We start from the raw sequence: 16,552 nt of genomic DNA, 5'->3' as shown, positions 1-16,552 counted from the left end.
ATGTACTATGACGACCTTGGTGGTGTTTAGACGCACTACTGTGTAAAATAAATTATTGTTTAATAATATATTGTACAGAACAAAGCTATGGTAATAGGGGATTTTCCCAGATTAGTAAAATAACACCTAATTTACGCCCTCTTACCAGCGAAAGATGAGCAGTGTTATTTAAAGGGCTGTGGAAAATATTTTGCGATCTCTTCCGTCAAAAACAACTTGCCTTTGTGGCCGAGGTAATGCATATTGACTTTGAATAGGCAATGCATAACGCGCAATTATGGATGTTTTTCCACTATGTTGTCGTTTTCAACTGGCTCAGAACTGGTGGAGTTAAATTTAGTCTGTTGGGCTGAGCACAGAGTATAAAGACAAATTAATTGACATTGGTAAATGGTTATCCCAATTAATTGACAGTTCATAACATTTGTACAACTGGCTAATGGAGGAGGATAATATTTACCTGTACATTTTTTGTAATTTACCTGTAAAAAAATCGGGGCAAATGAAAACAAAATCGGAGTAAATGAAAGAAAAAATCGGCGCAAATGAAATGTAGATCGGCACAAATGCAATACACCGATCTCCACAAGCCTTAACGGACTGATTTACTTGATGAGACTATCGATCGTCTTAAGTTTTTCTCTGGCTGTAAATCCAGTCGATTAAGATATGATCAGACCAAAATGACCTTTTAAAACTGAAATCGTGCTTCTAGTTCTGATGTCATCGTCTAATGTTGGCTTACTCTCAAAGAAAAAGAAAAAAAGCTTGTAAAAAAACGTCTACATAATACATTTTGAGAGCCTAGATTTCTGAAAGTTTCGAGATTAAGATTATGAAGTGAATACTAGTAAAATTGTTACAAATATGTTTTGACTGGGATATACATGTACTTTGTAAGAAAACAATGTCAACGTACATATGTAATTAGCTATAGGATATCGAATTGCTGTAATATCCGCTGACACGGAATATCTAATAAAAAATAAGTTTGTGTACTGTTCTTCAGAAGCGTATATCCAGTTTTAAGAACTTTTAGTTTACGACTACATCTCACATATTACATTTTATATCTCTTCAGGGTGCTCCATTGTGGTTAGAAAAGAAAGAAATGCTTCAGTTTGATGATTTCCGTATAATCAAAGAAAAGGAAAATGCACAGGAAGAGCTTCAGCTAACTATGCATCATACGGTAAATAGTTATCAAAAGTACCAGGATTATAATTTCATACGCCAGACGCGCGTTTCGTCTACATAAGACTCATCAGTGACGCTCAGATCAAAATAGTGAAAAAACCAAAACATATACAAAGTTGAAGAGCATTGAGGACCAAAAATTCCAAAAAGTTGTGCCAAATAAGGCTAAGGTAATCTACTCCTGGGGTAAGAAAATCCTTAGTTTTTCGAAAAGTTCAAAGTTTTGTAAACAGAAAATTTATAAAAATGACCATATAGTTGATATTCATGTCAACACCGAAGTGCTGACTACTGGGCTGGTGATACCCTCGGGGACGAAACGTCACCAGCAGTGGCATCGACCCAGTGGTGTAAATAGTTATCAAAAGTACCAGGATTATAATTTCATACGCCAGACGCTAAATACGACCATATAAGTTTATACAATTTCAAAACTAAATGAATTACACCATCTTCTATCTGTACAGAACTTGGAGAAAGTAACAAATGTCTAGTCTTCTCACAAGTTCAGTGAGTATACCTTGTTACTATCGTCTGTCGTAAATAACGAGAAAATGTTTTTGTAAACTTAATAACTAGGCATTCGGGAGCCCTAAAACGCTCATTTCGTCTTTAGTCGATTTTGAAAAGAAATATTAATTTATATTCGCCGACATCCAATTTAATTCTCACGACATAATCTTTTTTCATCAGTAAAGAATTGAGAAACTCATCCTGATAATAAAGTATACAAAAATCAGGATCGGCTCCTCCAAATTCAGACCCTCTGATATGTGTGTTATGCATTTATTTAGTTTACACAAACAAGTGATTAACGATGATAATGATGTTCTTGTCTTAGACAGGTGTAACTTAAATATACTAGTCATTTGAACGTATTATTTTTTTAGAAACAGTTTTATAAAAAAATCATTTGAGTTTTCTACCAAAAATGTTTAACCAATTCAATTCAAAATCATGTTTGAATATATCTACCAAACAAAATATTGATATTCCTTTACAGAAACATCAAGAAAAAATCTCTATGAAAGTGTTCACTGCTAACGACTGGAATATCAGTAATGCACCACCTTCACCAGAGTATATGTTAGACTTACTGCAGCGTGTACAAACCTACTGGGAAACGCAGAAAGTTCCTATTACTGTAGTTTGCAGGTATGTCCTGCTAAAATACCGTGGATTAATAAAGAAAGGTTTACATTTACGTTTTTAACTTTATACAACGTAATATCTTTAGTTTTCGAAGAATGTTCAATTTTGTCTTTTAAATTTATATTTGGAGGAAATTATAAACATATAAAACCATCGTGTCAAATTGTCAATATCACCAAGTGGTACTTTATGCCAAGAGGCTATCACAAGTATATAAAAAGGCAACAGGATAACATTAAACATATAACACTACAAATCATTATACCTAATCTTTACGTTAAGCATTTGTTAACTAAGGAGGTCTTAAAAGCTAAGCTATCCCTATTCCTCGAGTGTTGACAGTTGTATTACAGTTATAAAGCAGAAAATAAGCATGGGAATATTTGATAGTAATATATAATTATCAATCTTATAATAACAAAGGGTTATTGCCAAATAATAAAACGTGTTATTATCATTTGTATATATTTCGCAATCGATTCTCAATTTTTTCAGTGATGGTTGTAGTAAAAGCGGATTATTTGTGGCATTGAAATTGATTTTGGAAAAAATGCAGATTGATGACGAAATCGATATTTTCCAAGTAGTAAGAGAACTGCAAATGAGGCAACCAGAATTCCTTGTGGATTTTGTAAGTGTATGCTGATGGTAAATTAATAAGAGAGTGTCGCATGTTTCAAAGTTAGACGTAACATAACTAAACATTTGCATAGTCCCATCACTTGACAACAAAATATAAGAGATAAGAATCCGATATTTCAAAACAGTTTTGAGTAGGATTGGAGATCTGTTTCATAATTCCTTTCATAACAGACATTTTCGAGGGACAGAATGAGCAACTTCCCCAGTAAAAACGTATGTAAGCTTAGCTTTATGTATAGCTGTTAATATACATGCAAGAAAAAGACAATTATAATGAAGTTCTCCTTTTGAATGAAATAAAACTACATCAATCAAACTACTGGCTTAACATAATCCTTTATTCGCTTGACAGTGATTTATAGAATGTCCAGTATGACTCAAGCGAGAACATACAATAAATGAGCACTTTCTATAACATTTTAAGACTGAATGTAACCGTTTATTAACTTATGATGAAACATGTCTTTCATGATATATAACATTTACAAAATCGTGCCATTTGTATGTCATATCCCAGTGGGCACTCAACGTTGTAACAACGTTGAAATTTGGTTGAAATTTGGTCGTTACGTTGATCAACCTAAATTCATCGTTGATGTAACGTCATGGTATTCAACGTTGACTTTACAACGTTGTTTTAACGTTGAATTTAAGTCGTTAAAATCAACGTTTAAACAACAACGTTGATTTACGTCAGTCAATCGCGAAATGAAAATGTCATTGTCAAAATTGAAGGGTACAGATATATTTGATGAGCAGATCGGACAAGGAGAAGTGCTGCAGTATTATTAAGAACTGTTTATAATACTTCTAAGTGGTCCACTGACTGCCATTATAAGAGTTAGGGGGCTTCCTTCTGTCATGCTTTCATGATACCTATATAATCAATATTTTTTTCCCACAAAAAAGGGGATAGAGTTGATTGCATTGTTTATGCATGGAAAGGAATTTTGGGCAAAAACAAGTGGTCAGGAGATATCACAAATAACAAATCGTTTTTTCCAATTTTTTTTTTTTTTTTGTGTTTGTTTTTAAAGTATCTTTAAATAAAATCTAACCAATTATTAAGTAATTTGGGTTTGATTATTCTCTATTTTTTGGGAGATCTCAAAACCTGTTCATGGTATTTAAATGTTATGTATATCTGTATTAAATATGGCATATTCTGAGTTTATATTTTTAAATCAAATTGATTTTCTAGTTGCTTTCTTTCATTTAAATAAATAGGAGATTTCGTTTGGTTTATTTATTTTAATTATTTTTTTCTGATTGATATTTAATATATAAATTTAAACTATCATCGATGTACAATGTTTTTAATTTCTATAGTTAATATAGTGCCAGTAAAAAAGATGCAGTGAAATTTGGAAATACATTACTTGGTGTTCGATTTACTCAATTGTATCGGGTGTATAGATAATAATTGACTGAATAAACAGCTTGGTGATGGTATGGTTTGTTCCAAATGCCTTTAAGATAAATGAAAAAACACATATGGTATACCCACAAAATGTCAAAATTGGATCAACAAGTTTTATCAATAAAAATGACAAAAAGATAAAAAAAAAAAGAACTAAATATCGAATAACAAAAACTTAAAATGAGATCCGTTTTTTTAAATGGTTCTGCTATGTATTCACATAAAACAAAGGAGATATTTTTCTTTCACTGTGTCAAATTTGCTGCATTTGCATGATTATGTATAAGTTGGAAAACTTGATCAACCATAATCAAACCAGTGTGCTGTAGTGAGTTTTTACATATGATCCTTTGCTTTGAGAAATTGATTTGCTAGAAAAGAAAACTTTATTAATATTTAGTGATTTGGTTTCAAATAAAATTTTGATATTGTAAGTATCTCTCCTCTTTCGTTTTGATTGTAATTGTCAACCTTTCTCTGTTGGAGTTAACGTTGTCTCTTGTTGAGAAAGGAACTGTTGATGGACATTCTAACTTGAAATAAAACATAATTGTATTTAAACACGTGCCAACAAGGATTAATTTACACCCAAGAACCATCACTTCAACAAACCTACAATTGGCCTGACTACAACCTAACTCGACATGATTTCAACCTAAATCCAACCTGATTTCAACCTAAATCCGACCTGATTTGAACCCAAACCCGACCTGATTTCAACTTAACTAAGACCTGATTTCAACCTAACTGGATCGATTTCAACATGCTATCAACGCCAATACAACGTTGAAACTGCAACGTTGATTCAATGTCAGAATTTCAACGTCATTACAACATTCGAAACTAACCCAAGTGTTAACGTTGTAACAACGTTAATGACTGATATTTGATCATTGTTGACACAACGTTTTGTGCCTGCTATACTTCAGCTCGTATAAAACGTTATGCAAATATTAATCAACTACTGAATATGTTTGAATAACATCTTACTTTATCATGTTTGTCTATGGATTAATTGCACACTTTATTTGCTCCCATAAATTAAAAGGTCATTTCTGATAACAGATGCTGGCAACTGAAACATAGTATAATTCAGTAGTAAGAGGCAAGCTGGAGGGTGGAATACACGCTGTGTTTAAGAGTTATTATTTTTTTATTATTCTATCATAAAACATATTTCAGTGAACATTTAGGTGAAACCATTCTCATAGTTAATATGTCCATCGAATAGGTAAAATATACAATTGTTACTGCATTTCGTCATATTGAACATTCTACTTCAAGTTACCAAACTAAATAGTTTGTTATTTTAATCATTTCGGACGATTACAATTTAAACAGTAAATACATAATTACAATATATGCCTACGGGCGGTAATCGATGTAAGATGTGTTTTATTTTCTCGTCCTGTTTTACGAAATGATTTTTTTTTGCAGATGAAATATAAACACATTTGTTAAGAATGACATATCTATCACATTACTCTTCCTCCTATATTTTAGGATCAGTACGAATATTGTTACAAGTGTATCAGAGCGCTACTGGATGGAGATTCACTGTATGCTAATATTTAGTCAACTTGAAATAGTCTGTGATTTTTATATATTTATTTGTATCTAATTGTGTTTAAATTTTTGTAATTGTGGACTCACTATTGCGTCTGTATTGTTATGGGATATTAGAGAAAAGCAAAACTGTCCTACTTTTAATTTGCTGTTACTTGCAAGATACAGACATTTTGCGCGGTCAATAGTGATCCCTCAAGAAGCGTTACAACTCAGCAAACATTGGTAAATTTACAGAATATTTTTTTGTTTGTTAAGAGGATGTGTATTTTCCTTTAGTTTTAAAATATGTTTGTACGTTAATTGTAGTATAAAATATGCAAATGCAAATCTTTTGTGATGATATTGTTCCTTTTTCGTGTCTATTTAATAAATCGCTTACATAGTGTCCGTGGTGTTTAGTACTTTTTTCTTAATTTAAATGCTGCAATCACACAAACATTAAATATACAGTGAGTGTCCTAAAAATTGACTTGTTAACTCTCACTTATTACTACTTCAAATATAAATATGTTGAATATATAAAAGTAAGTCGTTTTGTAAATGCAATAACGTTATAAATTAATGGCTGCTGCTTTTAAGTTTGATATTTCTACAACCGAACCGAAACAGAAAGGTGTCTAGTGCAACAAAAATAGACTCTCTAGGACTTGAAATCTGAAAATTTAAAATGAATGCACACTTAAACTCATAAACATACAATTGAACCATCACTTAAACATAAATATATCTGTTTTTCCAATATAGTTTTATTTTAGATAAGAATTGTCTTTCTTGTTCATTTCGTTTATTGTTGATGTTGTCTTGTGGTAAGGTGCGTACCTCGAGTAATAATGTTGTCCTCTCGACCACCTGTTTGGTGGAACCAGAGACTATAATTTGTTTTCAATTACCAAGGACCAATAAGGAGAAAAATAAACAAATTGTCGAATCAGAGGAAGAATTATGTCTCCCTATTGATCGTTACATTTGTTTCATCAATATAATACAAACAAAGAACTGAATTTTAATATACGTCACAATGTGTATTGAACAAATATGCATACGTTTACTTTTCTACATTGGCTAGAGGTATAGGGGGAGGGTTGAGATCTCATAAACATGTTTAACCCCGCCGCAATTTTGCGTCTTTCCCAAGTCAGGAGCCTCTGGCCTTTGTTAGTCTTGTGATTTTTAATTTTAGTTTCGTGTGTATAATTCGGAGTTTAGTATCACGTCCATCATCACTGAACTAGTATACATATTTTTAAGGGGCCAGCTGAAGGACGCCTCCGGGTGCGGGAGTTTCTCACTACATTGAAGACTCATTGGTGGCCTTCGGCTGTTGTCTTCTCTAATGTATGGTTGTTGTCGCTTTGACACATTCACCATTTCCTTTCTCAATTTTATAAAAATCAATCATAGACAGGGTGTTAGATGTTAGATCAAGGCTGAGTTCATATACAGATAAAACTTGAGTACATGTCAAAATGCTGATATTCATGTAGTATTTGCCACTGGTCCGTTATAACCTACCAAACAACCTCATCGTATGCATTTTTTAACTTTTACATTTCGAATCAGTTTTCAGAAACATCAGATTATAATGTCATAAAACTATTTTCAGCTTTTTCTACGTAGGACGACCTGATGACACACTAAGTATCAAACAAATACGATCAGATAAGGACTCGATGAGCTAATTAATAGTTGAATAACTTGGAACTCGTAAAATCATTGGTAGTAACCTTTTCATATCAAGGAGCGTTTAGAACAATGATGTTGTCATAGTTTGGTTAAGTTAAACCCTGCGTTATCTGGCGTATATACAAAATTTAGTCCTGGTATCTATGATGAGTTTATCTATTATTAAGTCTTTTTGATGACAAACAATTCCAAAATATAAACATTCGAATATTTTGTTAAAGAGACTTCTGACCATATATTCAAGCTGGTAAGTATCTTAACTAATATGTAAGTACATCAAAATGCTCATCAGAATATAATATGCTTGCGTGTCAAAATTTAAAAGTTGTGATTCGTTTCTAATGCATGAAGAAAAGTAAAAGTGTTTGCTTACTTTCTGATACATTACAAATTTCGTTGTAATATACAATTGTCGTTAATTATAGAGAAAAATAGCTACTCCTGCACGCACACAATTTACAGAAAGTTCGGTGTCATGGTTTGGTTCAGTGGTGTCTTAGTTTATTGCATGTTCGTCATGGTTATGTTATGTGAATCTTATCGTGAATGAAGGTAAAGTAACGATCAAAAGAAACAGACATTATACAGCTATTGAAATACTTCATTTTTAAATTATCTTACATACAATGTAGCATTATAGGTGAGTACATGCGGTCTGATTGTCAATGAAATAACTATCCACCAGAGACCAACATGACATACATGTATGTAAACTAAATGTAAGGATATACAATATAAGACAGAAAAGTCTTTAAAAAGTTTTTAATTGCACATTAATGAAATATGTCGTTGTTTGAACCTATATAAAAGTTATCGTCTTAATCTCCGCAAGTAGGCATTTTCAGATGCAATACTATTTTCAATAATAGGATAGACAAAAAGGTAACAGGACAGACCTCACTATTGTGATATATCATAAACGTACGTTCTTGTTACCAATAAATAAGAAGACACAAGTAAACATGTAGAAAACTTTTTTTCAAATGGGATAGCTTATCAGCCTTTTTATGGAGGTGTTGTTTTCCGAGCCTGGAAATTTAGAAACGACCCTGGTAAAAACGGTCCTTTAAATAAATTAAACCTATTCTAAAAGGTTACTGATTCAACACTGTAATTATAACATTGGATATTGTATTTATCGGTATTAATATTGATTTTGTTATAAGTAAATTAAAAGCAAACTAAATATTATTGTTACATGGGTCATTATAAAAAAAAAACACGCACAACTATGTTATTTTAGTCTTAAACAAACAAACAAAAACCAATCACAGACTTGAAAATATATCAATATAACACTTGTTTATGTTAGATATGAATGTATTGTGATACACAATTTACAGTTTACAGTATCTTATATTGTTATTAAAACATCCTTAATGCTTTCTTAAACCCTTGGATATAGCCATAATTAACTGTTATTTTTTACTATAATACCTTTCAGACATGAAATATGACTATTATTCATATCATTTTTCATTAGGAGTTATCACTATTTTTTTTATATTTGATACATACAGTTTTGAATAATTTTGGGGGTATATATTGGTTTCGTAATATTTGTTTTCAATAAAAAGAAGAGTCTTATATTTGTTTAAGTCACTGGTGTAATCAAAAGACAATTGGTTGGGTTATAGTTATTTTTCTCAAGATTTCAGCATTTACAAGAGTTCCTCTAGTAATATTACTTGAAAGAAAAATGGGAACAAATCTATGTTGAAAATTTTGTGAACGTAAGTATGTCACGATCCAGATGAATTTTATAGAGTAATTCACATATTTATTCAGCCAAACTTGTATATAGGTAATGATTTGTGAAATTGTCGTAATGATCCGGTCTTTGCGCAGGACGCCTTTTTTCACAGTTTATTTTATACATAGTTTTAACATACGCTTTTATGTATATATGTACGTTTGGCCTCAGTTTGGTTCACCTGTGTTTAAACGCACACTGATTAGGCTTAGCCTATTTACACACCTGTTGACTATTTTTAAAAAGTGGTCAATCGAGTTCTTCGGACAGGTTTGGCTATTTGTAAACAGTGGTCAGATGAGTTCTTTGGACACGTTGTCATTTTATTTCTGCTTGTGATTTTCGTGTGGAAGGATGCCACACTCGTTAGAGCATTTTCATATTTGATAGCTAAATTTAACCTACAATGGTTTTACTGTATATAGTGCATCAATTCCGAGTTAAGTGTTTTATTCTGACATATATTGTAACTTTTCTGTGTCTCACTTTTGTTTATCAGATTTCCGAAACTTTCAGACTTCTGCAGACAATTTTCCATTGTGTAAATTGTTCAATTTATAATGCTTTGTAAACGGATTTAAAGATATGAAAACCATGTTTTATATTCAGATATTTGCGGTTTTACTAGTGAACAAGAACAAGATTGTTAATTACGGGTACACATTGAATGTACGTGATATGTATGTGTACAAGGTTCCGAATTTCCTTATGTACGTGAAACTATCATGCAAATTATGATATTTATTACAGTATGACACATTTTGCTACATATAAAATGTATGTGCGTATTTATCTACGTAAATTAATAGAATATATATGTTCATTTTATGAACGTGAGATTATAGAGTTTATGTTTATGTTGCATGAACGTGCAAGTAAAATATCTAAATTGATAATCGTACTAAAGAGTGTGTACAATTATTTTATTACTAGGTTCCAGCCTGCATCAGAGTATAACAATGCTGCGGTGTTAAGGAGTGGTCATACAGATTGAACGCAATCATACTTAAATCATCAAACAACATATCTACGTATTAAAGTGGAACTGTCGTGCACGGTACCATAACTGTCAAAACGATACAAAGGGAAGTAATCTGGATATACAAACAACTGAAGCTATTGGACTATTTATTTGGACTTTAATGTTTATAATAATTTGATGTATTTTTCTTCTTAACTGTTTTTTCTTTGTCTGTTTATTAAATAATTTATTTATTCTGATCGTTGATTCTTTAGTCAATATTGTAAAATAGCACTGAAATACTTATCCATCCGTCCGTCCGTGACAATTGGTGTCAGAAGTGGGATAAGTCTGAAGTGTTTTTCTTATACATTTTGAAGTTAAATTTATATTTTCTATAGAAGAATTGTTATTTTTTTTTAAATACTTTGAATATACATTTATAACTTATAGTAAAGCTTACTATTGTATTTTTCAGAAACTGTAATGTCGACAGAATCCTGATAGTTTGGAACCTCAGAATTTGTAAAAGTTCTACACTACATTGCCTCGGTGTCGTTGCACGCTGCAAGTACAAACAGTAGATTTAATGTAGGTATTGTTATTTATGGTAAATTTAGACTAAAACTACTGTTTATTTTGTGTTGCGATTGACACTTGTGGACCAGGCTATTGTCAACTGTGACACTAAAGCGTAGTGTCACGAGATATAGATATGTGATATATTGAGCATTTGCCTTGGTCTAGTTTATTGGTACATAGCAAGTCATATTAGCAGGAATCAATCATGGAGAGTCTAACAGAGTTACGACAGTATGGCGAGTCATTGGGGTTAGCCAATGAAGATTTATTTAGGTTCATTGAGTCACAACAGGCCAAACAACGCGATGATAGACGTTTTGAAAGAGAAAGAGAGAAGGAAGAATGGGAAGTTGAAAAGGTAAGATTAGAACATGAATTGGAATTGAAAAGGCTAGATAATACTCGTTGATTTGAAACTGAAAAACACAGGGAAGAAAAAGGTAATGTTAACCCCTCAAAGGTACCTAAACTACCTCCTTTTGAAGAAGGTACTGATGATATGGATGCATATTTGCGTCGTTATGAAAGGTATGCTATATCGCAAAAATGGGACAAATCAATATGGGCCACTCATTTGAGTGCACTTCTTAAAGGTAATGCATTAAATGTGTACGCTTTGCTGCCATCAGATCAAGCATTAGATTATGATGCTCTTAAGACATGTTTGTTGAAGAGGTATAACATGACTGAAGATGGTTTTAAGCAGAAGTTTAGATCTTGTTGTCCAGAGTTTGGTGAAACGTTTCAACAGTTTTCTGTTCGTTTGGGTAGTTATTTTAGTAGGTGGATTGATATGTCTAATGTTTTGAAGACGTGTGATGGACTTTATGATCTTATGTTTAGAGATCGGTTTTTACACATATGTAATAACGAGGTAATGTTGTTTCTGAAAGAGAGAGTACCGAAGTCCATAGATGAAATGACTCGGTATGCTGATCAATTTAAGGAGGCAAGGCGAGTAAATATAGTATCACTTACAAATCAGACTCAAAAAGGTAAGCCACAGCCGTCACAAAAACCCAACAATGCACGGAGCCAAGAACCGCCAAAGCAAAGTGACAGAGATAGAAATAGACATACAGGAGGTTATGGTGGAAACAGGTTTGATAGAAAGTGCTTTAAGTGCAACAAATCAGATCACTTGATATCGAACTGGCCATTATTAAAAAACAAGGTTGGCAATGTACAGAATAGTGGTTCACGGGGAAAGGAAACTCCTATTTGCGGTAATGTTATTACTCTTACTGATAGCATTATTAATACACAGGTAGGTAGTCTTACAATACCTGAACAGTGTGAAAAGAAACCAATCAAAATGCCTGTAGCTAAAGGCAAGTTAGGTAACCGTGTTGTGACAGTACTTCGCGATACAGGATGTAATGGAGTCGTTATAAAGAAAAGTCTTGTAAGTATAGATTGTTTTCTAGATGATTATCGGACATGCGTATTAGCTGATGGATCGAGTGTTAAAGTACCTATAGCTATAATTAATATAGACAGTCCTTATTATCAAGATGAAGTAAAAGCATGGTGTATTGAACAACCATTGTATGATGTTATTATAGGAAACATAGATGGTGCTAGGGAGCCTTATGATCCCGATATATCTCCGTCGGTAAGTGTAGTAGCTCGACAGCAAGCGAAGAAGAGAGATAATCCATATCCGAAATTAAAAGTTCCAGGAAGCATTAGGGACGTTAGTCTAGAGGACATTGAGCATGAACAGCAGTCTGATGCAAGTTTGTCGAAGCTAAGACAGTATGTAGCTGAAGGCAGAAACTTTGAGAAGACTAATGGAACAAAGGGAAATTACATAGTGAAGAAGAAATTTGTGTATAGAGAATTTATGTCACCAAAAGTAGAAAATGGTAATTTATACCGTCAGTTGGTCGTTCCTGGAGGTTATAGAAGCGATGTCATGACATTAGCACACGAGTCATTGATGGCTGGATATATGGCTACACGACGTACAGTATATCGTGTATTATCAGAGTTTTACTGGCCAGGAGTTGAATCCGATGTCAAGCGGTATTGCCAGTCATGTGATATTTGCCAACGGACTGTACCAAAAGGTAAGCAAGTTAGAGCTCCTTTGGGTAAAACCCCTATCATAGATGTACCTTTTCGCAGAGTAGCTGTAGATATAGTTGGACCTTTAGTACCAGTAACTGATAAAGGAAATCGTTATATACTAACACTTGTTGCACTGCATGAAATGATACGTTTACAAAATTTATTCTCATATTAAATTTCTAGTTTTAAATTTAACTTCTGATTTACGAAGAATTATTAAAGTAGTTTATGAAAATTTAATGCTTTTGTTAAATTTCAAATTTTCTTGAGTTTAATTCCGATTTATGGGTTTTTAAATTTGTTAATTATTTGAAAAATAATACAAGTTTAAATTTGTTATTTAAAAGATTTAAATCTAGTTTACCCTCATTAAACTTTTAGTTTACAGATAGGTTTATATTTTAACAAAAGTACTAATATAAGACAATTTAATTGAATTTAAATTGGATTAAGTAACAAGATTATACGAATGTATTTTTTTCAATAAATTTGAAATTTAATGCCAGTTTTCGTAGCGTGTTTATATCTTGTTTTATTACACAGGACTACTTCTCCTTCTTCTTCTTTGTGCCAACAAGGCTTCAATACTGGCTAATACATGGTGTTCAAAGTAAAACCGAGCGTTATTAAGAAGAAGAAAAGACAACATTACAATCCGGCTTATAAAAATTGTCCAAACAGAAAAAAATAGAAAGTTTCGTTGCAAATATATCAACAACTTACGTAATGAAATATTCAAATTTTTATATCCCAAACCTTTTCACAATGACAACCAATGAGGGGTATAGTTAAACCAAGATAAAGGTCGTTCTCGGATTTCCATAGATATTTCTGGTTATTTGTCTCTATAACAGAAAATACAAAACTGACAAAGCAAATGACAAGAGCTTAAATATTTGCTTGATTTCATCGTTTGTTTTTATCGTGTTTTTTTTTTAGAAATTATTCAGTTCTGATAAGTTTCAACAAATAAATTTATTGAATTATATATGTACAATACAATACACAAATAGATTTTTTTTTTTTTCAAAACAAGCAGTTTTGATTATCCCCCTTGTAATAAAGTAAATATATTTTGACATTTATGACATTTTAATTACAATTGATAATATTCATAATAATCATATATATACTTTTTTTTTCCCGCAACAGTGTACTGTCTCAAGTATTTCGTAAATGTCGTATTACTTTAGTAATATTTATAATGGGATACACTCTAATCTTTTTGTCAACAATATCTGTTTCAGAGGATTTTTTTTTTAAATTAAGTATCTCCCCTAACATTGCATTGGCAAAGCTTAAAACAATACATATGAAATCTGTCTTCCTCTTCATATTTAATACAAGTTTAAAAATGGTTGGATAATTCTTTATAAATTTAACAAAATTTGCCGCACACTAGTATAAAAGGACACAAAAAAAAAGTGAGAGCTGTTTTAAGCGCAAATTTTTGAATATTCACGAAGTAAACGAGATTTTTCTGTATTCCGGTTGTATTTGCTCCTGACTTTTTCGTAAATCATATTAGAGGTTTCTCAACATCTTACGAACGGACGAAACTCGACGAACGTATCGTTATGGAGCAGTCATTGTGTGGAGTAAACTATTTCCAACGATATTGTAGAATGTTTAAAGACAACAATAAACAATTATATACTCTTTTTGCAACCTTGCATTTTATTGTTGTGGTTCATGATCAAGATAAGTGTTCTGATTGATTTTCTGTTGTTGAATGTTATTACGTATTCATACGTTGAGTTCGTTTGTTTACATGTCAAATATATGCGTTTGATTTATCTCCCTTACCCATTTAAAAAGAAATTGTTTCTGGTTTCTCGTTTTTTTTTTATATAGATTAGACCGTTGGTTTTCCCATTTGAATGGTTCTACAGTAACACTTGTAATTTTGGGGCCCTTTATAGCTTGTTGTTCGGTGTGAGCCAAGGCTCCGTGTTGAAGGCCGTAAAATGTCGAAGTGTATGGAATTTTTTTTGTCTATGTAAAATGGTTCTAGTATGATTGATTAATACAAAATCTCTTTGTTTTGTTTTGTTTGTCCGCTTTTTAGATAAAAATAAATAGTAGGATCGTTTGTAAATGATGAATTTTTTTGAATTTATTAGGTGTTCAGTTTACACAGATTGAAGCAGTCAAGGTTTGAGTTGTATAAATTGAAAAAAATAGAAGATATGGTATGATTTTCAATGAGACAACTCTCCACAACAGACCAAATGACACAACAATTAACAACTAAAGGTCACTGTACGGCCTTCAAAAATGAGCAAAGTGCATATCGCATAGACTTTTAAAAGACCCCGAACTGGCTATTGTAAAACAATAGAAATAAGAAAATACCGGCTTCATCTATGAACAAAAAATGAACGAAAAAAGTTAACAAACCAACAAACGACAACCACTGAATTAGTCTCCTCACTTGTAACAGGAACAGTTTGAGACACTACAACATGAGAACAAACTACACAAATCAGTTGATGAAGGCTTAACTGATCAGATGGATATAAATAAAAATACTAAGTAATCTGACAAAAACACAGATTTATGATGTTAATTTTCAAGAGAGTGTAAGAGTAGCCTGATTCGGTATGAATTTTGGTGTCTTCTCTTTTCTGTAGTTACATCTAAGGTCTATGTTCTGCTTTATTGAATAATGAAAATGTAAATATACAGGACTGATAATGATTAACCAAACAGAATAATTGATTGCCAAGAAGGTACATTAAGATTTGTTGTGACGTGAAAAAGGTTTTTATTTCAATGTTGAAGGATTTTTAAAATATATTTTATCTTTAAAAGGGATAACAAGATTCTTTCGGAAAGTATGAGACAAAAAATAGATTTTTTAAATTTCGGTTACAATCTTTGTTTCCAAAAATGAAAAACAACACGACCATTGTCACTGAACTAGCCCACTTTTTGGTTTAAATGAAGCACACATTCGGGTGCGAGATTTTCTCGCTGTGTTTAAGACCCATCAGCTGTTTTCTGTTCTTTGATAGGGTTGTTGTCTCCATCTTCATTTTCAATTTTATTCGTGATATTTTATTATAGTTTCTTGTTTTTATGGCTCGCGGCTGACAATTTGATCAATGTGCCAACTATATTCTTTTATTGTAAACGTAATGAGCCCTGTTGGTCACATGCAGATACAGAGTTGATGTTTCCAGTGTAACAGATCTAACGCCAAGTGATGTATATGTAATTTAAGGGCATACGATACAGTTTTGATCCTGTATTTACAAGTTCATGAAAGTTTGCATATAGGCTATTTTTCACCTGATTAAATCAAAAATGTCATAAAAAATATACCTTCATGTGCTACTTTTTGAGTAAAATGAGGTCAAAATTTTGTATATTTGCCCAAAATTCAGATTTGTGGCCGTAATTTCTTTTTCGAAAGAAAGACATAACTTTTTTGTTATAAAAGATAAACACAAATTGTTTTTTTGTTAAATAATTGGTAATTTCTGTATTTCATAAATATCCTAAAAAAAATATGCAA

The 16,552-nt window shown here is 31.9% G+C and overlaps 2 protein-coding genes across 2 annotated transcripts in view; both read left to right on the top strand.

The window, feature by feature from the left end:
* LOC134707362 (receptor-type tyrosine-protein phosphatase epsilon-like) overlaps positions 1–6,298 on the top strand; it is a 72,764-nt gene extending 66,466 nt beyond the window's left edge. The window contains exons 22-25 of the mRNA XM_063567068.1: positions 1,082–1,192; positions 2,201–2,352; positions 2,845–2,980; positions 5,915–6,298. Of these exons, the coding sequence (XP_063423138.1) occupies positions 1,082–1,192; positions 2,201–2,352; positions 2,845–2,980; positions 5,915–5,986 (471 nt within the window). The 3' untranslated portion in view covers positions 5,987–6,298. The remainder of the gene's footprint in view (positions 1–1,081; positions 1,193–2,200; positions 2,353–2,844; positions 2,981–5,914) is intronic.
* A 4,866-nt stretch (positions 6,299–11,164) lies between these two features.
* On the top strand, positions 11,165–13,207 carry LOC134710868 (uncharacterized). The gene is made up of 2 exons (XM_063571313.1): positions 11,165–11,317; positions 11,420–13,207. Exons 1-2 carry the CDS (start codon positions 11,165–11,167, stop codon positions 13,205–13,207), a joined length of 1,941 nt encoding a protein of 646 aa, XP_063427383.1.
* Positions 13,208–16,552: the final 3,345 nt, after the last annotated feature.

This window comes from Mytilus trossulus, chromosome 1 (assembly GCF_036588685.1).
Source record: "Mytilus trossulus isolate FHL-02 chromosome 1, PNRI_Mtr1.1.1.hap1, whole genome shotgun sequence".
In the NCBI taxonomy this organism is placed as follows: Eukaryota; Metazoa; Mollusca; class Bivalvia; order Mytilida; family Mytilidae; genus Mytilus; species Mytilus trossulus.
The sequence above is the reverse complement of the archived record's forward strand: the minus strand, read 5'-3'. Positions and strand labels throughout refer to the sequence as shown.

Coding starts and splice junctions, on each gene's coding strand:
- LOC134710868 (XM_063571313.1), top strand. CDS start 11,165: ATGGAGAGTCTAACAGAGTTACGACAGTATGGCGAGTCATTGGGGTTA. Junction 11,318..11,419: donor AAGAATGGGAAGTTGAAAAG/GTAAGATTAGAA, acceptor AACCCCTCAAAG/GTACCTAAACTACCTCCTTT.